Consider the following 25,065-nt stretch of genomic DNA (forward strand, 5'->3'; position numbering starts at 1 on the left):
AGCGGCTGGCAGAGCGGCCCAAGGAGGCGCACGTCACAGCTCTGCAGCAGGGCGTGTGGAGGCTGTTCCCGCGGCGGACGGGAAGGGCAGCCCCTTTCTGTGCCAAGACCACTTGGGGCATGGGCGGGTGTGTTGGGACCTGTATGGACCCTCTCGGGAAGCCGGGGCCCAGGTCAGTGTCGAGGCCCAGGCCTCCGGTGTGCGGGGAACCCTCACTGCGCCCACGGCATGGCTCCTCCTGCCCCAGGACGGGTCCTCCCTGCACGAGCACAGGCAGGTGCTGGACGCTCTCCTGACCTTATTGCTGAGAAACACCACTCTTTGTTCTTTAAAAATTTTCTCAGAGACTCAAATGTGAGTCAAGAAAGTAGAAAAAGGCTGATTCTCTCTCATCCGTGAAGCAGGGATCAGGCCGCAGGTGCTGGCCCCGACACACAGGCTTGCTCCTGACTTGCCGCAGCCCACGTGCGCCCTTCATGCTGCCGGGATCAAACCCCGGGAAGGCGGGACGGCAATGCAGAGCAGCGAGGCGCTGTCCAGGGTTCTGAAACTGTCCAGGGTGCTGAAACGCCACCATGAGCCTGGTCCAGACGTGCCTGCTGGGGCTGCCCTTGTCTAGGCCGCCCAGACCCCGGGAAACAGAAGGTCCTGCTCCAATGTCCCTCTCAGAGGAGCTGAGTATTAAGATGAAGCAAGCCCAAGAACACCCCCTGAAGTGTGTCCCCGAGCCCTGTGGGTAGGGCGAGCCGTGCGACGACCCTTGGCTTGTGGCCCCTTCCTCCATCAAAAATCCAGCAAGGCTGGTGAGTCCTCACCATGTCTTTCCAACACCGTCTCCTCATGTTGGGGTTTCCCTGAGTGCACCTGGATAATTCAGGATGATCTCCCCGTCCTGAGGTCAACTGATTGGCTGCCTAACCCCACTGCACCCACAATCCCCCTGTGCCGCATCAGGGAGCACTCCCAGGCTCTGCAGTCAGGGCAGGGGCACCTTTGGGGTGTCATTGTTCCACTTCCCACGGTGCCTGGGGGATTCTGGGCCCACCCAGGTTTGGTGAGCCCTTCACGGCGTCTTCACAGGTGAGCAAGGTGTCCAGGTGCACGCACACACCCGGGGATGGCAGGTGAGGTCCTGGGGGCACTGGCTACACCTTCTCTTAAGCCACTCTTCCCAAGCTGCACGCGCTGCCTGCATGCCACGGAACACATCAGTCAGCGAGCCTTTTAATGCACAGCACAGACCCAGGGAACACCGGGAAACTAGGGTCTTTTCCTTTGCTTTAAAAATCTCATTTTCACTCTTCACCTGGAGGAGGTTTAGCCGTGCACATACTGATTTTAAGGAGATGAACCAGAAAGGGTTCTCAGTGAGTTGAGCCCGACCAAGCACCAGTCTTCTCGGGGCTTTAACACATCAGCAATCCCGAGTAAGATGCTGACGGGATGTCTGTACCCGAGAAACGAGACTCAAGCTGGGGACAGACGGACGGCTGACCTCTAGGGTCTGGTCTGTGACAGGAATGCCAGAAATGGGCCCCTGGGGCCTGGGAGCAAGTGGGTGCCAGTGGCAGGTCAGCTCGGGAGCCTGGTGTGGGGTCCTGGCAGTGTCCCCGTGGGCTCCGTCCGTCCCAGCAGAGCAGGTCAGCCCTCCTGCTTCTGACAGCGGGGGCACCACCGCAGCCAGGTTGGCATGCACGCTGGGTGGGGCCCGGTTCCTCTCGGCTCATCTCCGCTGCATTTTCCGCCTGCTGCATTTACGACCGCTGCGTGGACTTGGGTCCTCCATAAATGCGTCTGCGCAGCCCCTGGGACGCCGTGCACGGCAGCGGCAGTAAACAAGGCAACGTCCACAAAGCCTGCCGTGGCAGGGCCCCAGCTCCGGAATCCCAGGCTGCAGCAGCAGCACCCCATCTGATGGCACACTCGATGGCCACATGTCATGTGGCCCATCAGGGACATCCCGGAAGGAAGCCTTCCTGCCATCACAGAGGACAAGGCAGTCAGCCAGCTCCCTGGAGTGGCCCTTCCTTCACAGCCCCCACCCCCTGAATGGTCTGGATGGGTACACGAGTGTCTCCCACACGTGGGCTCATCCTCCACCAAGACCAAGCCAGGGCAGGGCTCGGCTTGTCCTAAGAAAGCCCGTGGCTCCACGCACAACACATTCTGCCCAGGGCCACCTCATGGGGGCAATTAGGTGTGGCTCTGGCCCACCCCCCAGGTGGGCCTTCTGACCCTCCATGACCTCTGGCCACTTCCCTGGTGGCCCCCCCCCCCCCCCCCCCCCCCCCTGCCCCCGTCCAAACTCCCAACCCTGAGCTTGTGGCCACCATTGCTCAGGACAGCCCGTCCTCCCTGAGGGGGATCTTGGCGGGTGGTCCCCCCAGAAGCAGCACCAACGTCACCCAAAACTCCCCAAGGCACAAATCCCGGGCCCTTCCCCAGATGTGCTGAAGCAGAAATCTGTTTGGGGTGTAGAAATACCTGTGCAGTTCAAGCCCAAGGGACGGCTCGGGCTGACACCCACCTCACTGCCCAGGTCACCCATGAACACCTGCCTTTCCCAGAAAGTTCTGTCTGGGTCACCCCACTGCTGCCCGGTCAAGCTGACCCTCTCTTGCCACAACCTGTTGGGGCCGCTCACTACCCCCAAGATCCTCCACCTAGGCCCCCGCCAGAGCCGTGATCTGGGACCCTGAGCAGAGCACCACCCCCAAACCTGGCCCTTCCTGCAGGCCCTCGCTGTCCCTCAGCCTGGGGGGCTCCCCGGTGCGTGAGCAGGAGCCCCACTCCTGCCAGCTCGAACAGCCCCTCCTGCAGAGCCCGTCCCCACGACATCTGTTCCCCGGCCTGAGCCCTGCTGGTCGATGTGTCTGGATATGAACACAGCCTCTGGGCTGAGGTGATGAAGGAGACACACAGGCACAATCGCCTGCACAGGTCCGGGGCACGGGAGCGGGAGACCAGCAGCCCAGGCGGGCGGCCAGGGCTGGACGCAGGGCAGTGGGCTACCATCTACCTCCCAAACCCTCATGTTGTGCCCCCACTGCCCATTCCAAGGAAGCCGCCAGGAGAGCCCCGGACACGGAGAAGCTAGAGAAACGTGCTCACTAGGAGACCCAGTGTTCTGGGCTTCAGGCCCTGGTTGCCCAACCCCTCCCAGGGTCCACAGTAAGGCCAGAGTTCGCCGTAGACAGGGCGGGTGCTGGGCGGGGTCCTTCTGACTCACAGTCTGGCTGCACCTGCCCCAGGAAGACCCCTGGGAACCCCACCAGGCCAAGGACCCCTCACATGATGTGTGGACACAGACACAGGTGTCTGTAATTATGGAAAACAGGACGGACGCCCACGCAGGCTGTGTTTAATACAAACGTGGAAAATGGAAGCCTCTAAGAACAAAAGCTTGGCGTGTTCCCTCCGTGGCTCCCAGGAGTAACCGGGAGTGGCAGGTCCGGGGGGAGGAGGCCACACAGAGGAACACCACCAAGATGACACAGAGCCACCGTGTGTGGAGCAAGAGCTGGAGGGGAGGAGTCGGAAGTGGGGGTGGCAGCGGGCGCAGCGGGCCAGACACTCAGGCTCCAGGAGGCCGTGGGGGGGCAGGGCAAGGTCACAAGGATGGGCGGGGTGGGTCCAGTCCAGAACAGCTGACTGGGCCCTTGGCTTCTGGGCAAAGCTGAGCAGGCACAGACTTTGGACACCGTGCGGGGACGGCTCGGGGCACAGACAATACGGGCCTGGGTGCCGGACAGGCAGCGGTAAGGAACCACACCCACCACCAGGCGCCCTCAGGGATATGTGTGCAGACTGGAGGAGTCCCCAGCCAGGGGCAGGGCAGGGTGACAAAGGTCCACACAGGCCCGGCTCGCCAGCCCAGTGCTCCCGCCTGCCCCCTCCTGGTGGTCTGTGCCCGAAGAACACAAGGAAACCACCTGGACGCGGAGAGGGTGCCGGGTGGGCTCTCCTCCCCAAGGACGTGGGGGCAGACCTCTACGGGGGGCGCCGGCCAGCAGCTCAAGTGTCAGGGTCTCAGGGGAGAAAAGGTCCAGACCTGAAGGCGAGCCGGCAGCTCCCACCACATGAAGTCACAAGGCCCGGGCTCAAGGGTCTTGGAGGTCACTCTGGGCTGTGCGGACAGGTGGTCAGTCCAAGATGGTCTTGAAGTCTGCAGTCAGGCTGGGGTCAGCCGCTGCCTCCAAGGCGGCCAGTGTCGCCCTTGGGAGCTGTCGGCACAGGTGCCCTTGGGCTGGAAGGGGACAAGCGACATGAGAATGCTCTGCAAGAAGCTGACCTTTGCGCAAGGCCAAGGTCGGGCAGGTGTGGTCCATCCCTGTGCAGGCCAAGCTCTGGGGGCCGGGTGGGCTGGTGTGTGCAGGACAGACTTGCTGCTGGGGCTCCCCCTGCCCATGTTGGGGCAGCCAGGGCAGAGGCCTGGGGACACAGGTTCCGAGTGTAGACGACAGCCAGGCCAGTGGGGCTGGAGGGAGTGATGAGGCCTTGGCCTCTCCCCAGACCGGGGTCAAAGTGTGGGGAGGTTGCGTGAGCAGGGGGGCATGCCAGGCTCCAGGGTGAGAGCCTGCGACCCAGGGCACCTGCACCCCACCACCAGGGCTCCTGGACCCACCCACCGCCATGCAGACACGGACGACGTTGCTCACGTACACACAGCAGGACGGGGTGCCTCCCACTTACCTGCCCGGAGTGCTCCCAAGAGACACCGGTAGGTGCCACTGTGACGAGCCAGCTTGAGCAAGAAGGCCTGGAGGCAGAGCCACCGTGCAGCCTCAGAAGGAAACAGGCCGGAGGCGCCCTTGGCCCCCAGGGACATCCCTGCGCGGGGATGGGGGGGTGGGGGTGTGGCGGGGGATGTGACATAGACAGGCTAAGGCCACGCCCGGAAGACCATGTGTTCCGAGGTGCCCGATGCTGCCTAGGGTCCCTGCAGCCCCGTCCATGAGCCCAGGAGCAGGGTCAGAGGCTGGGGATCAAACGGGCAACGTCAATTCAAGGTCAGCCCCAAAACAGGCCCCAGGGAACCCTGACTCCAGGCGCTTTGGTCCTGTTCTCAAAAGCAACCCGCACCAAACGAAGTAAAACAGGCCTGAGGGACATGGCGCGGCCTGAGCTACAGACCGGCCAGAGGCTTCTGGGATGAAGCAGAGCGGGCCAGGGATGGTCCTCGGGACGCCTGGAGGAAGGCCGGGCTGCAGACTGGCTGGGGCCTCGCCTCCTCTCCACTGTGGGCCTGGATCTATGCACGAGGTCGAGAGCACCAAAGGGGCGGCAGGGGGTGCCGACATCCCCAGGCCCGACAGGCGAGCTCCCAGAGCCCGCAGCCGCGCCATGCCGTAAGTGTGCCGGGGAGCGCCCGTACACTGCCAGCGCCACAGGCGACCCCACAAAACCCGTCAGCCGCACCCAGTAACCCCGGCCCTCCGCGCACACCTGTGTTCCTGGCTTTCAGGAGAGAGTAGCAGCGTGATGCGGTGTCTGAGATGATGCGGAGGAAGAAGGCGGGGTTCTTCCTCACCGGCTGGTCAAACGGAAACTGGAGCACACACGCATGGAACCTGATGAAGGGACGCTTTGTGGCAGGAAAGCCCCAGGGCTGGGATGCATGCGTGCATGTGTGTACACGTCTCTACACGTGCGTGCTCGTGCCTGTGTGTGCAAACGCATCCCCATGTGTGCGTGCTCGTGCCTGTATGCATGTGCAAGTGTGTCTCTGTGCATGTGTGCCCCTATGCACGTGTGCATGTGTGTCTACGTGTACACGTGTCCCTATGTGTCTGTGCGTGCCCGGGGCCACAGGACAAGCCCCCCCCCCCCCCCCCCCCGGTGGCTGCTGCTCTTGCTGACCACCTGGGCCCCTTCTGGAGTAACGGGCTTGTGCTTTGCTCGCCCAGCACCTGACTTCACACGCACGATAACCCGCTGAGGTGGGAGCGCTGTCCTGCCGGTGGGAGATCAGAGCCAGGTTTGGAAACAACAGTGCATGACTCTAGGTCACGCAGACTCGCCCAGGCTCAACACTGATGCCCGGCCCCTTGTCCGCCCCCTGGCTCCCGTGTCCATCTGTTCTGACTGTGGCTGGAAGTTAGCGGCTCCCTGAGCAGCTAGGGGCAGGTCTCCCTTGCAAACCAGACCAAAGCCTGGCTTTGTGTCTGAGGCCACGGCAGCCACCGTGACACCTGGGTCAACATGGCCCAAGGTGGCAGTGTCCCCCAAAGAGCTATAGGAAGGCACGAGCAGGGCAGGGCCCCACAACTGCCCAGCCACGCCCCAGTTCTCAGCAAGATGACCTGGAGCCACCCAGGGGCCAGGAATGTTCCAGAAGCACACGGGGCCTGAGATGTTCCCGTTAGAGGGACAGGAATAACAGCTGGGCTGTTTGTGGGCCACAACCCTTTCTGTGGGGACATCAGAGGGCTGTGGACCCTCCCCTGTCCCTGCCTAATCGGGACACCTAATCTTCTGCTCTCCGGGACCTGAGCCCTGGGGTGTCTGCCTTCACCTCTGCACGCGGGCTGCCTGCATCTACCTCGTGCCCCAGGGCCCTGCAAGGGTCCTGGTCAGTGCACAAGAGTGGGGACACCCAGGTCACACTGGCCGCCCACTGCTGCCTGGTGACGGGACAGACGCCTCCAACCACGCGAGGTGCACACACACACACACACACACACGAAGCCTCAAGTCTGCAGTGAAAACCCGGCATAGACCGCATCCTTCAATCCTGGGACACCAGGGGGCAGGGCGCACTGCCAGGCTGAGGGAGGGCCGGGGCTGCGACGGTCCTGTGGCGTGGCCGTGCGGCCGGGGAACCCACCTGTAGGCCTGCAGCAGGAATATCTTGTAAACGTTTGCATAAACCGTGCGGACGCTGTTCACCTGGTCACAAAGACAGAAAGACGCTGCGACCACGTCTGGAGTTTAGATGTGGGTCTCGCGCTTTATCACCAGGTCAAAGCCAGGCCGTGGGCGGTAGGGGCGGGGCTGCCGGCGGGAAGGACCCGCAGGTAGGGATGGGGAGGTGAGGGCTGAGCGGTCCTCAAGCCTGGGCCCCAAGGCCTTGGACATCCACCGCGGGGAGAGGCCCCGGCGTCCGGAACGCCCACTGCCCAGAACGAGGGGCCGCGGGGGGCTGAGGACATCTGCGCCTGGGCTCCCAGATACGGGCTCGCGCACGCATGCGCACACACGCGCACGCGCACACGCTCCAGGCACGCGCACCTGCAGGTCCAGGAACAGGGCGCAGCACTTGAGCCGCAGGAGCGCGAACAGCTTGTAGCGCAGGCTCCTCCCGGGCCGGGCGCCCTGGCTGAAGGTCAGGCTCGAGCGGATGGACGTGCGGGCGTAACTGCGGAACAGAGTGGCCCGCGCCAAGCTGCGCCACCTCCTCGAGGCCCGCCTGCCCGCGCTGTCCGGTGCGCAGTGACCGCCCCGCACACGGTAGTGTCCGCCCACGCCCGGTGCCACCCTTGGGGGAGGCCTGGGCCACGGGGTCACAGACGGGCACCCCCCCCCCCCCGCACGCACTGGGCCACGGTCCGGTCCCGAGCGTGTTCGCCCTTAGTGGCCCACGGCGCAGAGCCAGTAAAGTCCACGCGACTCAAGTAAACGTGTCTGTCACGTGCGAACACACGCCTCCCTGCGCGGCTTCCCGGGGAGGGTCCGAGCGGGGCGCGGGTCCCTGCGGGGCGGGGCCTCCCCCAGCTCGGGGCAGCTCTGGCCGCGCGGGGCCTTGAGGCCACAGCCCCGTGCCTTTCGGCCGCCTGGAGAACTTCTTGCAGGAGGACGGCGTCCCCTGGAAGGCCTGACCCCAAGGGCGAGGCTCACGCGTGCGCACAGGGAGTGGGAGGAAAGTCGCCCGCTCACACACACGCGGGGGCCCAACCGTGGGGCATCCCTGCAGCCAGCCGCAGAGGTGCCCGGGTGCCCTGTGTAGTCTGCGCGGCGGGAGGCCGTCCTCAGAGCCGGTTTTGAGCACCAAAGCTCTAGGGCCATCTTCCGTCTCACTGAGCGTGTCCACCGCGATCTCAGCCGTACAAGAGCTTCTCCGGGGAGAGGTGAGCCGCCGCCGCTGCCGCTGCCTTAGCTCAGTGACTCTCGCTGTGCAGCTGAGCAAACCTCCGATGACGTCCGTGACTTCTGCTTCTGGAGGACAGATTTCTGGAAGTGCACTTCTGGGCAAAAGGTACGAACGTTTCAAGGACTTTAATACCAAATTACTGCTTTCCAGTTGGCTTCAGAGACGTGCCCATGTGCCCAGGCCCGACGGGAGCACCGCTGAGGGACAGTGGGCGCCTAGGACGGGAGCTTCTCTGGCGGTGGGCAGAGCCTGGCGGAAGCCCCTCCACACGCCGCCCCCTCTCCTCCATGACCGCGTCCATCGCGACCTTGCTGCAAGCCGCCGTGTCTGACCTCTGCAGAGCTCGGGGCCACGAGGGAGGCCCTGTTGCCAGGCCCGGGTTTGAATCCTGCACCGTGCTGCTGGGTGACAGGGGCAGGTCCCTTGTCTGCGCTGAAAGGACACATCTGAGAAGTAGCCGCAGGCCCCACGGCCCGCACTCAGCGAGGCCACTTGCACTCGGAAGCACTGTGACCATCTCTGCCCCAGGTGCTCAGGGCCGTGGGCTGCGTCCTGCTCGCTCGTCCCCGTGCCACGTCGGAGGACCTTCCTGTCTTCTGAGTCCCTCTGCGCTGTCCCTGCTGGTTTGTTTCCTGCGCCCGCCCAGAACTTGCTCCCGAGTGTGCTGAGACGCACCAGTGCATCCTTGTGGGGCTTCTCAGAAAACCAGCCGTCTTCCCCTCGCCCCCCCGCGGCACCACGGCAAACTCGCTTGTGCTCGTGCACCCCACCTGCCGCTCTGGCCGCCTCGCCCTCCCCCGGGCTGGGATTTGGGGAAGGCTTGGAAGTCTGCGAGACAAGCCCGCCTTGTCGCTGTCCCTTCCAGGGCGCTTCTCATCCTTCTCGCATCTCCCCGCCCCCGCCTGGCCCCCGCAGCCGAGCCTTCAGGGCGGCATACGTGAGCAGGTGCGCACCGAGAGGCCCTGAGCAAGCATGGCGGCCCCCGACACCCACATGCTCTCGGGCACTGTCACCACCCGGCAAGTCACCAAATGGGATGCCAGGCTGGCATGGCAGTGCCCGACCCCCAAATGGCCCATGCTTCTTGGGGAGCAGAGAGCTGGTCAGGGCCGGATGGCAAGGGAGGGCTGGAGGCCGGGGCATCTGAGCCGCGTCCCAGGGATGAGGAGAAACCAACCGAAGATGTGGGCGGACAGAGCAGGAAAAGGGGGCTGGGCTTCACACACAGAAGCAGAGACGTGGGTCCACATGGGGAGGTGGGGCCCGCAGAGCAGGCTGGGAGAGCGGGAAGAGCACCGTGGAAACAAGCAGGACGGTGGCGGCGCTGACCAGTGAAGGGAAACCCCCCGCCGCCACAAGGCCGTGGAGTCGGGACTTGGTGCTCACACAGGAGCGCGCTCCTGCACCCACGCCCGTCCTGAGTCTGCGTCCGCGCCAAGCCCGGGGTCCCGCTGGGAGCTCTCGGGCTCAGGGGAGACTGGCCATGAGGGGCTGACCTGGGTCCCCAAATCCACATCAAGCCCCAACTCACATGACACGTGGGTCACGTGGGAACTGATTAAAGCTAAGATCGTAGGTGGGCCCTGACCCTGATAGACATCCTTGGAGGAAGAGAGACGCGAGAGATGCCTGAGCGGAGATGGACGAGAGAACACAGGGAAGGAGACCACGGCAGAGACCACGAGGAGAAACGACCCTGCCCACACCTGGATCCCGGACACACAGCCCCCACGAAGTGAGAACAGCAAGTCTAGGGGAGCTGCTGGTCCACGGTATTGCTCACGGCAGCCCAAGCTCACCGGGACAGGATCCCACATGCTACGTACACGGCAGGCCCCACGCGCCACAGCAGTGCTCCCCGGGGAGGCCACGCTGCGCGTTATAGGGTATCCTCGGGAGCTTGTGCCCAGCAGGTCCCCAGACCTCTGAACTCAGATTTACAGTGTCCCTGCAGAACACACCGGTGACCCCCGTCGCCTGCACAAATTCTTCCAAGAAAAGCCCAGAAAACCCCTCACCTAGTGAGGGCGCTCAGTCCCAAGGAGGATGTGTTGTTGCCCCATCTGGGCGGAACACTGGGCACCCCTGACCTGTGATCCACCCGTCCCACACGGAGGCAGAAACGGGGGCATGCCACGCTGCATCCCCTCCGCAGGCGCACTCACCTGGAGTAGTCACAGGACACCTCCAGGGTCTGGGTGTCCAGCAGCAAGCCACACCAGGGGAACAGGCAGTGGGCCGGCAGCTGGAGGGGCGCCGCGCTGCCCAGGGCCATGTCCTCCACGGGAAAGTTCACTGCCGTCTTCTGCAAGTTGGCCATGCAGCCATACTCGGGAACGCCCCTGACCAGGGTCCTGAAGCAGGGCGGCCAGGTCAGCCCCTGGGGGGGGGGGGCACCGCCAGGGGCGCTGGGGCACTCGTGTGGTGGGATGGCCATGGTGCCGAGCCGGAGGGAGCCGGAGCCAAGGGCATGGCGGCGGGTGTGGGTGCTGCCCTGGGGAGTGGGGCTGCTTCCCCGGAGTCCCTTGGAAGTTGGGGCGCGCAGCACACTGGGCAGACGGCAGAGGGGGCTGTGCTGCACGCGCAGAAAAAGAAGTGAGGCCGCGACTGTGCTCGTGGGGCTCCCCTTTCTCCATTTAGGCCACGTGGGGGACACGGTCTGTCTGGACTTGCTAAACAGAGGTGCTACGAGGCCTAGGCCCACATGGGGGTTGGTTATTTTGCCAGAATTAAATCGGGCACATGGGGCCCTCAGTGCCGTCCTGCTCAAGCCCTGGAGTCCAGGGGCTTCCTTTCAAGCACGGTTTTCCAGGGGAGGAGAAAATGCGAAACCGAGGGGGCTTTGCTCTGGTTGCTGGCGGTCTATGGACAAACCTGTCACCGCGAGCCTGGCCGCAGGGGAGTCCCCAGGCTCTGAGGGAGCTCGAGTCCCGCAGACGCGCCCCAGGGCCACCCTCCGCCCGGCAGCCCGCACGGGGCGTCCAGCAAACGTAAATCTGCCTCGCGATGGGGGCGGTTGCTCCAGGAGGGTCAGCGGCCCCCAGGCATCGGGAGCGCCACGGGACATGTGTGGGGGACTCACCTGAGGAAGGCCTGTGCTCGCTTCAGGTGAGGCGTGACGAGCAGGAAGTCGTCCACCAGACGCAGCAGCAGGCTGCAGGGCATGGGAGAGCCGGGGCTGTGGCAGGGTCCCCGTTCACGAGGACAGGTGCAAAGTCACTTCCCCCAAAGGACCGAAACAAAGGCTGACCTCGTGGGACGTGGGAGTGCCGGGGGCGCACGGGCATGGACACAGCCGCGGGTCATAGCCCGTGGAAACACGCCAAGGCCCCGACAGTGCTCAAAGCCACCTCTGAGCCTACACTCGAGACCCACTCATGAGCCCCCATGTGACTGGACACAGAGCCACAGACCCCTGTCCACACCCAGCGGACCCGAAACGCAAGGTGGAGCTGAAAACAAGTCGACGCAGGCGCACCATGAGGGTCCGTACCCGTCCTGCTGGATGCCAGGAAACAGCCTGCGCTCCATGTCCCCGTAACACAGGCTGCACAGGAGGGTGGACAGGACGGAGCCCTGTGGGATCCCCTGACACTGGACGTACGACCTGGGGGACAGGAGGCAGGTAGGAGGAGGCCCCATGGGCCTCGCACTCATTACAGACACACGTGCACGCAGACCACAGACACGCAAACCACGCACACGTGGAGACCCACCACATGCAGACCAGCACGCGTGTGGACCATGTACGCAGACCACAGACACACGCAGGCCAGACAGGCACACAGACCACACTTGTGTGCAAACCACGTACACAGACCACAGACACGCACACAGACCACGCACATAGACCACACACGCATGGAGACCACACAAACACAGACACACACGCGCTGGTCACGCACCGGCGCGCACACGTCACACACACAGCAGAGTGCACGTGGATCGAGGACCACTATGCACCCCACGAAGCCCTGACAAATGTCTGTTTACACGTGCAACTGTCCACATGGGTCTGACCTGTTTCTATAAAGGTCCCGCAAGCAGAGAAGCAGGTGGGGCACCTCTAAGGGAGCCCCAGGGGTTGGACACAGCAATGACCTGTGCCCCAGAGCAAGTTCTCCTCCGGCCTGGGTGCTGCGGACAAGCACGCGGCCTCTGGGAAGGCCGGCCCGCGGTACACCCATCAGCAGTGATTCTCGGGATGCGTTTCAGACGTAATTACAGGTAACAAGTGCCATAATCAGTCATAACATGATAATAACAACACATTCTCTAACTAAAAAGCTTCTGATACCCAGAGCACCGGGAATGATCCCCGGGAAGGTGCCCACATCTCCAGCCGACCTCTAACGACCTTGGCAGTGAGCCTGAACCCTCACGACCAGCGCTCTCACCCCACACTGGGGTCCCCCGTGGGCACTCACCCAGGAAAGTCTGCTTTTGTTTCTATAAATTAAAAAATTATCTGTGGCATTTGAATGCCAAAGGACTTCCCAAACCCCAGGAGCCCCGTGGCCACAGAGTCTGCAGGTGACAGCAGGAAGGTGGCAAGGACCCCAACTCACTTGCCCCCGATCCTTATGACGTGGTTGTACACCAAGCTCAGGAAAAGGTGGAAAAGGCCGCTGCTGGCTTCGTTCAGAGAGTAGCTCTGCAAGAAGAGACGGACGTGTGGGCGGGCGGGACGGCCATGGCAGGCAGTCCGAGACTCTGGCCGGGCTCGAGCCTATGGATGCCGGCCCAGAGGGCACGTTGCAGTGTGTGTCCCGCAGCGGCAGGCAGGAACCCGGCAGCCAGCGAGCACAGGTCTGCATGTCTCCGGGCCTCGGTGGCCGGACTGGCTCATCCCCATCCCTGGTTCTGCAAAAGGCTACAGAGCCACGGGGGCTGAGCTGTCCCCGAGGGCCCTGCCCTCAGGAGCAGCGCCCGCTTACAAGCAGGAGGAAGGCGTTTCCCCCAGAGGGTCAGTTTTAGGTGGGGACACAGGGTGAATCCAACTCGTCCTCCCCATGGGGCGTGTTGTCATTCAGCCTCAAGACCAAAACCGAGGGAGAGGAGGTCTCGAGCTCACCATGAAGAGGACTGCTGCTGGACCGCAGCAGACAGCCTGGCGGCGCAGATCCCCAAGAGGCTGCCCCGGGGCCCCTCCAGCCGCAACCGGGGGCCGCCGCCGTGTCCACGCCCCGCCCCGGCTGCCTCGCCCACCTGCTCAATAACCACGGAGTCCCTGAGCGAGCTCGTCTCCTGCAGACGCTCCACAAACTGTCTCATGTACGGCGGGAGGTCTGCGAAGGTGGACACCTGCCGGCAGAGAGGAGTGGGTGAGACAGCTGCGCACCCCGGCCAGGCGGGCGGAGGCCACGTCGCAGGAGACCTCGTCAGCGCCGGGGACGAGCAGGTGCCGTCTGGGAACAGTAGGCCGCAGCGCTGGGAGCAGGTCCGGACCGCGGAGCTCGGGAACCGTCCACCTGGTCAGTCCCCTGTCTTTCTTTGGGGGGGGTCCTGCCTTCCCAAGACCCCTCCCTGATGCCTGAACCTTCACCGTGGGAGGTGGAGCCCAAGCAGGAGGCAGTGGGGGTCCCGGCCACCCAAGCAACCAGGACGGAGGAGCTGGTCTGGGGCAGAGACTGCAGAGAAAGGAGCCAAACCGCCATTTCTTCCTTAGTCCCACTGCCTCTGGGCACTGGGAGCGCTGGGGGATGCTGGGAAGGGCCGCTGAGGCAGTGAGAGGCCGCGGCGGGGACCTGGGCGCTCTCTGGTGAGCACAGGGGCCACGGCGGGGAGAGGGGCGGGGGGCCAGCGGCCAGCACCATCAGAGCAAAGCGCTTACCGCTCCCTCACTGTCGGGGGAGTCAGTGTCCTCCGCAGAGAAAACCAGGACTCTGCGAAACCTATGGTTCACGGGCTTCGTTCAAGGCTGGCCCCTCACAGATAGCAGCGGCGGGAGTGACCACGAGGGAGGCCACAGCGGAGGTGCCGGGGACCTGCCTGAGGACGAGGCTGCTACCGAGTGGCCAGGGTTCAAAAATCAATCAAGACAGACAACGAACAACACAGTGAAACAAGGAGAAAGGAAAGATGACGCAGAGAGACGGAGTCTGAGAAACCCACCCCGGGCACCGGGAGCGGAGGGCAGGGTCGGTGGGCCCCAGAGCCCGAGGAACGGGTGGAGCAGGTGCCCCGCGCAAGCCAGCCGGAAACCCTGCGCGGGAGACACGCGGAGAGAAGCCGTGAACAAACCCCCGCAGGCGTCCCGGAAACCAGCCCTGGTGCACAGAGCGCGGAGCGCAGGAGCTGCGCCCACGGAAACGCCCGACGGCACTGCCACCGTGAGACAGACAGCGGAGCAGAAAGGACACGGCGTCAGCCACCCGCCCCTGCCAACCCGGCTCCACCGACGTGAAACACTTCTGCTCATCCAAACATCCCGCTTGTGACCAAAAGGACAGAGACAGATGGAGAAGGCACCTGGGGCGCCTCAGCAGCCTCAGACCAAGGGCTGGCACCAGACACGGGAAGAACCCCCAGAAGTCCATGACAAGCGGCTCGCGACTCGTCGCAAGCAGGAGCTGACCTCATGGGCCTCTCACGCACGGGGACACCCAAGTGGCTTCCGCAGGGCGCTGGGCAGGCACGTCGTGGGGATGCTGGCCCCGGCACAGTGCGGCCGCCCTGACTCCATGGCTGTGGGCTCAGCCGGCCCCGGCCGCACACGTGGCAGCGTGGTCAGGCACTGTCCACCGACCTGGCACGGCTCCGCCTCAGCAACACCCCAACAACGAGAGCTCTCGCCCACGGACGACCCGTCGGGGGAACGCCTGTCCCACCCTGGGCGCCCGCCGATGCCCGCCCAGCAGGAGGCAGAGCCCCACCAGGCAGCATCGGAGCCACACAACTCCACCCACGACCGGAGAGTGAAGGGCCGCCACCCGCGTTCGGGCTCGCCTCAGAGCAGAGGGAACCAGACAGGAAGGGCACGTTCCACCCGTCACATTCACGGACTTCGAGACGGGTCCACATGGCGGACGTCAGAGCAGGGGGCACCCTGGAGGGGGCAGGGGGTCTGGCGGGCACCTGTGATGTTCTGTGTCTCAACCCCGTGGTGGCTGCCACCTGTGCCACGCGTGTAAACCCCCCATTCCTCGCAGGCTCAGGATTCGCAAACCACACTCAGCCTCACGCCGCAGGTGCTCACGGGGGCTCTCCCCAGACTTCCCAGGTCGGCGCTTCTGCGTGCCCACATCAAGTGCTGCTCCGCAGGCCTGGCTGCTCTGACGGTTGGCGGAGAACTGCCACATGCTGACCAGGCCACTTGTCCTTTCCCAGGCCCAGGGAAGCGGGGAGGGGCACCCCCAGACCCTCAGCTCTGCTGTGTGGGCAGGGACAGCAAGTGAGGCCCAGGCATCCACACGGTGCTCTCCTCTCCTGCAGCGCTGGCCCATGGGGCTCACTCTGCCCTCGGCATGACCTCGGGCCAGGCCCGGGCTCCCACAGGGTGTCTGCAGAGACATCAGCCCCGCCGCAGCTGGCATCCCGGGGGCCCTGCTTCTGTAAAGGGACACCAGGAGGCAGCGGCCCACAGGATGAGAAGACTCGGACGTAACAGCAGCGAGAGCGTGTGACGACTTCTGGGGCTGGGGAGAGGGTGGGCAGACCCACAGCACGGACACGTCCACACGACACCCTCGTCATGGAGCACACGCCCCGTGGCTCTTACATGTCTCTTAAAGGACCTGCGGACGTGCCCCTGGGCGGTTCTCCGGACCACGGCGTAGCGACGCAAGCAGTAGGTGTTTTCATGAGGCCTGAGCACGTTGGCGACGACCTCAGCCAGCCTGTCCTGGGGGAGGGCATCATACGCCCCCGTCACGTCCACCTGCGTGGGACAGATGTGCTGTTTACGCACTGCGCCCGGGGGCCCCTCGGATGCGGAGGACCGAGACACCCTGACCCCCCACCGTCTCCCATTCCCGTGGCACACACCTGCTCTACGGCCCCCAGACTCAGCAGCCGGAAATGTGATGGGGCTTCCCCAGGGGATGCCCCGTTAGTGCAAACTCAGGGAACGAAGGCCAGCCACAGCCCATGACGCACGGCCAGCTGGTCGGGAGGACCGCTCCCGCAGGCCGGACGTGCCCAGCTGGCTCACTCGGGCATGGGCTCGGGACGGAACCGGGCACCCACCTTGACGAAGTACAGGCGGGGCGCTGGATCCCGGGCCCGCACACGCAGCACAAAGTCGTGCCAGGCCCTGTGGATGTCGTCCATGCCCAGCACGGAGGCCCCCAGGAGTCTGGGGCGCCGGGCCCGCTCGTAGTTCAGCACGCTGAACAGCGTCTTCACTTGCGAGGTGAGATGCTGGACCTGTGGGGCCGGCCCGGGGCAGGGGCAGCACGCCCAGAAGACGCCCATCACACAGGGGCCATGTCAGACCTCCCTGCCCCGGCCTGCTGGGTCCCCCAGGCCCAGCACCCTGCCTCTGTGCCTCCCCTGGCCCACCCAGCATCTCCCAGACTTGACTCCAGAAGGGCCAGAGGACTGATCGCCCCACACATCCTCAAACCCTGGCTTCTCCCTAGGGATCCGCTACAGGGTCTGCGAACCGTGGAAACTGCAGCTGAAGGCGTCTCTCTTCTCCTCCCACCAAGCCCCCCGCCAGACGAGGCAGGGACCCAGCACCCCAGCATGGAGGAGCGCCCCCTCATGCACAGACCCAACCAGGTCCCCAGTCAACTTCAGCAACCTTGCTTTCTCATCCAGGGACACACAACAACAAAATCACCCCCACTCTGTGGAACCCTCAGAAAGGGTCAGAGCTCTGGTGACAGACACGCCGTTGGCAGGGACCACGAAGTGTGCCAGGCACGGGGGTGACACCTGCGGGGGAGGGGTGTGCTAGGCACAGGGGTAAGATCCCGCGGGGGGTGCTAGACACAGGGGTGAGAACTGTGGGGAGGGGTGTAAGGCACTGGGGTGAGATCCCACTTGGTGGGGGAGTGCTAAGCACAGGGGTGAGATCCCATAGCAGGGGAGGGGTATGCTAGGCAGGGGGGTGAGATCCCGCCAGGGGGTGCTAGACACGGGGGTGAGATCCTGCGGTAGGGGTAGGTGTGCTAGGCAGGGAGGGGAGGTCCTGTGTGGGTCACTGGAACCCCAGCAGGCTGGTGGCAGGTGAATGACCCAGTTCTCTCTGTCATTGGCTCACGGGGAGTACCGAGTCCCCTGCAGCAGCAGGATCCCAGAAACCAGGGGCTCAGCGTGGCCAGCTTGTGTCACAAGAGCCTGTGGGTCCCCGGGTCTGCCTAGCATCCTGCAGGCCTGGCCTTCCTACAAGCTCCTTGTCTAACCGTGGGCACACGTCCCATCAAGGCAGCCTAACCGCCACGGACCTCCTCCTGGCCTCCTGTCTACCTGCACACCGAGCCGGGGTTCCTGGGCTCCTGACTTAGAAACGAAACAGCAGCGCTGACCTTCTTGTCTCGGCACAAGGTTCTGGCTCCCGCCACATAGTCCATGTTCACGATTGGCCGCAGCCCACCGGGTTTGGGAAGGAAGCGGAGTCTGGACGTCAGGAGAGTCGCCCTGGCTTCGTGCTGTCTTCGGACCTCTGCGGCGGACAGCTCTCGGAGGCGCACGCTGGTGCAGTGCTGTCTAAAACACAGAGCCTCGTGGGCAGCGGCTGGGCAGGCGCGCGGGAAGCGCAGGGCGGGGGTGCCTGCCTGAGAGCAGCCGGGCTCCTAAAGCGCCAGCGCCAGACGCCAGTCACCCAGGACGCCGAGGCCGGCCAGCTGGAGGAGCCCCCTTCCACAGTGGGTGCCGGACAAAGGTTCCCTCCAGGCAGAGCCCTGGGAGGCCCAGGCGGGAGCAGCCGGGACCCTTGGACAAGGATGGGCGAGGGGGTGACCGGTGCGGCCCCCCAGAGGAATGGAACCATTTCTCCATGGGCCTGCCAGCTCCCTGCAGCCTCTCCCCCACCACCGCCCACAGGCCGGCCCCAGCAAGGAAGCGCGGTATGCAAGCCCAACCCCCCATGGGGCCTCTGATGCCCGCGAAGCAGAGGGACAGTTTCCACAGTCCCCACAAGGCCTCTCAGGGGCCACGAGATATTTGAATCATTACACAGGCCACACTGTTACATTGAACCCACAACAGAGGCTGCCCGACCCTCTCCCAGGTGCCGAAGGACACAGCCCAGCTCCCTCAGCAGAGATGTCCTGACTCAGGGCACAGGCTTGGCCCAAGTGTGCAATGCAGCCCAGGAACCCCAATCTCGCCACTTTGGGGCCTTGCCAAGCCCTGTGAGGACACGGCCTCCTGGCCAGGTCTTGTCCTTCAGACTGGCATGACACAGCCCTGCAGACGAGCCGAGCAGCCACTCCACAAGGCAAGCTGGAAGGTTCTGCCTCGGGGGCCCCTGCCCGAAGCACGCCTCTGTGCCAGATCCTGTCTGCACGCCACCACGGCCAAGACTGTCCCGCTCATTCTGTGTGAATTCGAAGAGCATTTGACCCACGTACCAGGTCAAGCCAACGACCTGCCTGCGAGGTTGTTTCCATTCAGTACAACCTTCTCCCAGGTGGCCCAGACTCTGACATCTCAGGTGAATGAAGGGGGCCCCAGGAGTCTGTGCCCAGGGTGGGACCCCTGGTGAGGGGTACCCGGAGGCATGAAGCCAGCTGGGGGGTCAGGACACGGGGCTGTCATCTGCACACACAGGGGGGTGGGACAGGGGACTGTCATCTGCACACACGGGGGGGCGGGATGCTGGGGCTGTCATCTGCACACAGAGGGGGACAGGACACGGGGCTGTCATCTGCACGCACGGGGAGGACGGGACACGGGGCTGTCATCTGCACACGGGGGGGACGGGATGCTGGGGCTGTCACCTGCACACACAGAGGAGGACAGGACATGGGGCTGTCATCTGCATACATAGGGGGGCGGGACATGGGGGCTGTCATCTGTGCACACGGTGGGGGACGGGACACGGGGGCTGTCATCTGCACACATGACAGGGGCAGGACACGGGGCTGTCATCTGCATACATAGGGGGGCGGGACATGGGGGCTGTCATCTGTGCACACGGTGGGGGACGGGACACGGGGGCTGTCATCTGCACACACGACAGGGGCAGGACACGGGGCTGTCATGTGCACACACACAGACAGTTGTGAGCGCGCGGCACTGGCAGAGACACCTGACTCCCAGGGTCTGTAACGGGCTCCAGACGCTCTTCCGGTAGAAGAAGAGCCGATTCTTCTGAAACGTGGTTTCCGTGACGTAGAAAAATGACCTGAGCAGCTCAACCACGTAGGTGCCCATCAACCAGCACAGGAGCCTGGCCAGGACCCCTTCTCTGCGGCGGTGCTCGGCGGCCGGCACACTGCGAGCCCCTGGAATGGGAAAGGCACAGACTGCAGTGTCCACTCTGCCCACCGCAGCCACGCTGGCCGCTCGAAACGGGCAGGCGGGGACTGAGGCTCAGGGAACACGATCCTCGGCCCGAGGGGGGACACACGCCATTACCACATGTCTGCTGACCGCGGGACGGGGGAATACCTTGGACGTGTGGCGGAGTAAGACATTACTGGTTTCACGTTTCCTTGGCTACTTTATAAAGTGGCTACTGGAGTTTCAATGACGCGGGCAGTCACGTCACATTTCTACTAGACAGAGGGGCTTCGTCATCCGTCCTGGCTTACGAGCAGGATGGAGAAGCAGAGACGTGCTCTCCCTGGGGGGACCTGGCCATTCAGCAGCATCACCGCTGGGCAGCAGGGTCCAGACGTCCCCGGGGCTTCCCGGGCCAAACCACACAGGGGTCAGGGCCGCCAGACGCTGCGCAGCTGGGAACGGGCACCAGAGAGCTGCGAGAACCTACACAGGACCACAGACTTACACCACGGGAATGGGAAGTCGCTCCATGGGGCCGGGGACACGCACCATGGACCCAAACTGTCCTCTGTACTCTATTCTGTGCACTTGGTAGGAAGGGCACCCAGAATCTGGTCTGGGGGAGAGGACAGAACAGTGAGAGAGGGGCAGGGACACAAGGGCAGGGACAGAGCTCCATGACCACCGACCAGAACATAGCATGACCTCTAACCAGGGGCACAACTAAGTGGGAGATCACATCAGGCCCTCGTGCTGCTCAGGACAAGGAACCCCGAGAGGACAGCAGAGCTCGCGGCTCCCAGCCGCCACCCGGGCAAACCAGGAAGGAGGGTGGAGTGGGAGAGGCACATGGTTCCCTGCAAACGGGGACGAAGGGCACAGGAAAGGCAGACAAACTGGGAAGAAAGATGAGGGGGCATCGGGCACATCTAGAGTCAGAGGAAAGAAGTCAGATTCTCCAGGTTAGTGGCAAAGATCGCCAGACTGGACGAAAGCCAAAACAGCAGCTGCTGACCAACAGGGCCCAAACCGTGAGGCTCCGGGAAGGCTGGACGCCAACACCCGCCAGGAGAGAGCTGGCGCACTGCTCGGGGGCTTCAGGACAGATGGTAACGTAATGGGCACTGACAGCCCCAGGGACGTGAACCTTCTGGAATGCTCACACCTGGTACAACCTGACAGATACCATCGAACAGGGAGAAACGGACAAACCCGCCCCAGATGAAGACAGCACTGGCCCTAGCATCTCACCCTCGGCACAGGGACGGGGGTCTCGGGTGGCGCGAACGCAACAGCCAGCCGCAGGCCTGCAGACACACGAGGGACGTGCACGTCTGCCCACCTCGAGCAGCCCAGATCCCGCAGACAGGCCGCCACACAACCAAGCCACGAGTCAACAGAAAAGATCACACAGAGCTCAGCAGCTCACTGACCAAAGACGGCATCGAACAAGGAACGGAAACTTCTCAGAAGCGACTGAAACTGGACACGGGCAGCACACAGAAGCTGGGGCACAGCTAAGACACAGCCAGGAAGGGAGCACGGCCGATCACTGGCCGGGCGCTCAGAGAGGCACGCCGGCGACCCTGATGGCAGGGCGGGGGGCAGGGACACGGCTCTAAAACCCAATCGTGGCCCAGAAAGCCCCAGTGAGGACCCTACGGAGACACCAGACTCCACTCCGAAGGTCAAGGCCACCGTTCAGACCATCGTGGGGCGCGCATAAGTCCACGGGATGGGATGACAGAGCACAGCCCACACAAGACCACCTGTGCCTGGGGTCAGAGAACAAGGGCTGCCACCAGCCCAACATGGGCCGGGGCGGGGACAGGCTGTGGGGGCGAGGGGCACCTCCCCAGGTTCCATCAGGAATCCATTCTGTGATGTCTAGTGACACTGGGCAGCAGATGGGGATAGCCCAGCAGTCTGGCCTCCGGGGATGGGGACAGGAATAAGAGGGCAGAGTGGCAAGCAGGACGCTGGTCGAGGTTGGCTTGACAGAGACCGAGCCCTGCCCAGATGACGGTCTGCACGGGGAAGGGGTGTCCCAGCGGGGGAGGGTGGAAAAGGTGGCCCTAGGGCCATGCTTAGAGAGCCTTGATCTCACTTATTCAGCCTTGTGCACAATGTGCGTGGCCACAGCCGTGGGAAGGAACGGGCCGCCAGGGCCACGGCTCGAGTGTGCAAGGACACAGGGAGGTCCAAGGGCTGGGCCCGTCACCCGGGAAAGCACCAGGTCCTTCCTGTGTGCGGTGTACGGGGCATGGCAGACCTCGTATGAAGCTGGGGACGGGGCCACGGAACTCAACGCTTCCACCAAGTGAGCGGCAGCCTGAGAGCACCGATGCTGTGCCCGACACCTTGGAGGGTCAACCACGCCGCACCGGGAAGGGAGTGGCCGGTTATGGGCACACAGGCATGCCCAGTGTGAAAGTTCTAGAAATGTGCTGTGCAACATGGCCCTTACGCTTTGCAACGTGTCCTGTAGACTAAACCATTCGTTAGGAGAGTGCATCTCAGGCGGCGTGCTGTTTTCCCACAATTAAAACACAAAACTTACAAGCCCAAGTTATTGGAAAGTTGCTCAGAGCCTCTTGGGGAACCGGAAAGGGTGTACCCTTGGAGACCATCACAATCACGATCTTTGGAGATGAGGCGGGTGCACTTTAAGCCCTACCGTGGGAGACTGAGATGGATACCCCAGGTGGTGACCCTGGTTCTGAGAAGGCTCGCCAATCTTCTCATCTAGGAGTCTCAGATGTCTTGCAAGCTTGGGGGGGTAGGTCAAATGGCAAAACCCCAGGGTCTCTCCTTATTGCCACTCCCCACCAGGGACCGTGGCTGGCAGCTGGACCTGTATCCCCACATCTGCTCCCCGCGCGTGTCCCCAGGGCCTGCGTGTCCCCAGGGCCTGCCTCAGTCCATGTAAAGCGGGCAGGAGGGGTCAGAGGTGGAGGGAGGGGCCTGGTCCTGCAGGTCCAACCAGGCACCTGCGGCCTCCGCTGCTCACCTGGGCTCCCCCGCAGCCAGGCACAGTCCTGCACTTTCATCTTCCACGTCAGCTCCTGCGGCGAGAGCTTGGCGTGCTTGCCCAGAGAGATGAACTTCTTCACGTTCCTCAAGAAGCGGCGCTGGTTGTGCCTGGAGCCCCAGAGCGCGGGGGGCACCAGCCGGCGCAAGCAGGCCCGCAGGAAAGCGTACACCTGCCAGGGGCTGCTGTGCTGCCGAAGAAGCCGGACCAGGCGCCGAGGGTCTGCGTTCTCCTCAGGGGCTGCCACTGGCCTCTCCAAAGGGCAGACGCCCACTCCTCCGCGGGCCTGCTTGCTAGACGCCTCTCCAGGGGCCTCCGCCCGAAGCGGGCAGTGTGTCCTGAGGAGCGCGCGGTACGGGCACCGCGCGTGGTTCCCAAGCAGCTCCTGGAACAGAGGCCTCATCCGCCAGTAGCGTGCGGGAAGGCGGCGCGTCCTGTGGGCAGCCCCTGCCCTCCGGGCCGTGGAGCCCAGAAAGACGGTCTCCACGAGCTTCCGGGCCCCAGTCAGGCTAGGCGGCAGGGCGCTGAGCAGGAAGGAGGGGCGCAGCCGCTCCCTGCCTCCTGAGCAGTAGAGGAAGTGCTTGGTTTCGGGGTGTGCTGGCTGATGGGGTACTCCCTGGGGTCCCTGAGATGGCTGTGCCGCAGTGGAGCTGAGACGAGTCCCAAGGGGCCCTCCCTCCCAAGAGGCAGCTTCTGCAGCGACCCTGGCAGGTGTCACTGTGTGAGGTTTGTTGTCACCTGGCCCATGCGCCCTGCCCAGGTGCGCCTGGGCAGACGGCCTCTGGGTCCCCTGCTCGGGCTCCGGGGTCACGCGGCGCCTGGGCCTCTTGGCTAGAGGCGGACTGCTCCCGGATTTGCCCCGCCGCCGCCGCCTTGCGCCAGACTTCCAGGCCTGGCGCATGGGTCTGAGGTCCTTCCAGGTCCCAGGACTGTGGCCAGGGGACCCGAGGGGCCGAGCCACGGCGGCGGGGACGCAGAGGTCGTAGAGCGGAGGCCCACACACCTGGTAGGCGCAGCTCGGGGCCACCAGCACGTAGAGCGCGCAGCAAGTGAGCAGGTGGGCGAGCACATCGTCGCCCACGCGGCGCAGTAGCAGCCCCCACGCGCCGCTGCCGCGCAGAGTTTCCGTCACGGTGTTGGGCAGGTAGCTGCGCACGCTGGTGGTGAAGGCCAGGGGCGGCCCGCCGCGGGCCCCGTCTAGCAGGGCGAAGCCGAAAGCCAGCACGTTCCTGGCGCCGCGCTCGCACAGCCTCTGCACCACCCGGGCCACCAGCTCCTTCAGGCAGGACACCTGCGGGGGTGGGGGTGGGGTCCTGAAGGGCTGGGGACCGAGGCGCCCGGGGGCCCGAGCGCGCGGCCCTCCCCCTCCCACCCCGGCAGGCCCGAGCCGGGTTCCCGGGGCAGCCCACCTGGCGGAAGGACGGGGCGACGGGGGGTGGCCGCGCGTCCCAGGGCACGCACACCAGGCACTGGGCCACCAGCGCGCGGAAGGCCGCCGGGTCCCCGCGCCGCACCAGCCGCCGGCCCTGGGGCCCCAGGCGTCGCAGGAAGGAGGCCAGGGGCAGCACCTCCCGGTAACGGCTCCGCAGCAGAGCGCGCACGGCGCGGCACCGGGGCGCGCGCGGCATGGCCGGAGAGGGGCGGGTCCGCGGGAGGAAGGGGCGGGCCCGAGAGGGGGGTCCGCACGAGGAGGCGGGGCTTCGGGGAGGAAGGGGCGGGGCCTGGGCGGGGTCGCGGCTTTCTAGGGTGTCGGCGCCCAGGTGTGGCGAGGCCCCTGCGGGCTTTGGCGGCGGGACCGCATCCTCTCCACCCACGCCCCGCGATCCCGTGCAGGGAGCCGCCGTTGCAGGGGGGGTCGCACAGCGGGGAGGGGTGGAGGCGACCGCGGCTCTGGGGTACCCGAGGGGGAGCCCCAACGTGGGGCACCTGGTGCGCCCGGCGCCGCCTGGGAGAAGGGCCCCAGGTTTGTCACTTTGTCCCATGGGCCGTGCCCCAGGCGCCAAGGGCTGCCGGGGAGTGCGGGTGGAAGGAGCGGGGTAGCGAATAGGCTACGATGCCTGAGAAGCGTCGCTGGCGCTCCGCCCACGTGGGCCTGGGGGCAACGGAGGGCCCTGGTTCTTTCTGGCCAACTGGGTCTCCTAGACCCTGGGTTGTACTTTCCACTTTCAGGTCCTTAGGCTTCTGTTGTCTGCGCCAGAAACAGAACCCAAATCCGTTTCCTACCAACCGGGGTCCATGAAAGACGGGGAGAAACCGGAGCCCCAGGGCCCGTGTGGCGCCGTGAGCAGGCCCCTCACACCCGCTCCAGCTCCGGGCTCACTGGGAGTGGCCCTCGGAGGGCAGGGCTGGGCAGGTGGAGGGACCTGCCTTGGCCTGGGAGCCCCTTCCAGCCCAGCCCAGACCCAGTGTTGATGGCGCTGGTCGTGAGGCTGGAACAAGAGAGTTCCGAATGGCCTCCCTAATGAGATAACACCAATGCGGCCTCCACGGCACGTTCAGGCTCCAATCGAGGAGCATTAGGCAAACTCGTGGGTCTCGGGGGGCTCCG

At 64.6% G+C, this 25,065-nt stretch overlaps 1 protein-coding gene across 6 annotated transcripts; it reads right to left on the bottom strand.

Annotated features, from left to right (window-relative positions):
* Positions 1-1,914: 1,914 nt before the first annotated feature.
* On the bottom strand, positions 1,915-24,145 carry TERT (telomerase reverse transcriptase). Of its 6 annotated transcripts, none has more exons than XR_004383192.1 (17): positions 23,927-24,145; positions 22,497-23,808; positions 19,290-19,485; positions 17,563-17,743; positions 16,277-16,456; positions 15,810-15,968; positions 13,298-13,393; positions 12,658-12,743; positions 11,583-11,696; positions 11,172-11,243; positions 10,255-10,443; positions 7,231-7,357; positions 6,827-6,888; positions 5,446-5,570; positions 4,693-4,830; positions 4,052-4,246; positions 1,915-1,976 (listed from the first exon to the last, which is right to left on the bottom strand). XR_004383192.1 is itself a non-coding variant. In XM_032861836.1 (16 exons), the coding sequence occupies exons 1-16, from the start codon at positions 24,143-24,145 to the stop codon at positions 4,183-4,185; spliced, it is 3,249 nt and encodes a 1,082-aa protein (XP_032717727.1). In that variant the 3' UTR covers positions 3,325-4,182. The 6 variants fall into 6 exon arrangements, 4 of the variants coding, with proteins under 4 accessions (XP_032717727.1, XP_032717726.1, XP_032717728.1 ...); XR_004383191.1 differs by lacking the exon at positions 1,915-1,976 and adding an exon at positions 3,325-3,737; XM_032861836.1 differs by lacking the exon at positions 1,915-1,976 and having other exon boundaries at positions 3,325-4,246; positions 4,693-4,759.
* Between the last annotated feature and the right edge of the window lie 920 nt (positions 24,146-25,065).

The sequence above is a fragment of the Lontra canadensis genome, unplaced genomic scaffold (genome assembly GCF_010015895.1).
Source record: "Lontra canadensis isolate GAN:19392208 unplaced genomic scaffold, GSC_riverotter_1.0 scaffold22, whole genome shotgun sequence".
In the NCBI taxonomy this organism is placed as follows: Eukaryota; Metazoa; Chordata; class Mammalia; order Carnivora; family Mustelidae; genus Lontra; species Lontra canadensis.

Excerpts from the sequence above, each read along its gene's own strand:
- TERT (XM_032861835.1), bottom strand. The coding sequence starts at position 24,145 with ATGCCGCGCGCGCCCCGGTGCCGCGCCGTGCGCGCTCTGCTGCGGAGC. Across the intron at positions 23,809-23,926 it reads TCGCCCCGTCCTTCCGCCAG|GTGTCCTGCCTGAAGGAGCT; the intron begins GTGGGCTGCCCC and ends CCACCCCCGCAG. Across the intron at positions 7,358-10,254 it reads GTGTCCTGTGACTACTCCAG|TTACGCCCGCACGTCCATCC; the intron begins GTGAGTGCGCCT and ends TCTGTTCCGCAG.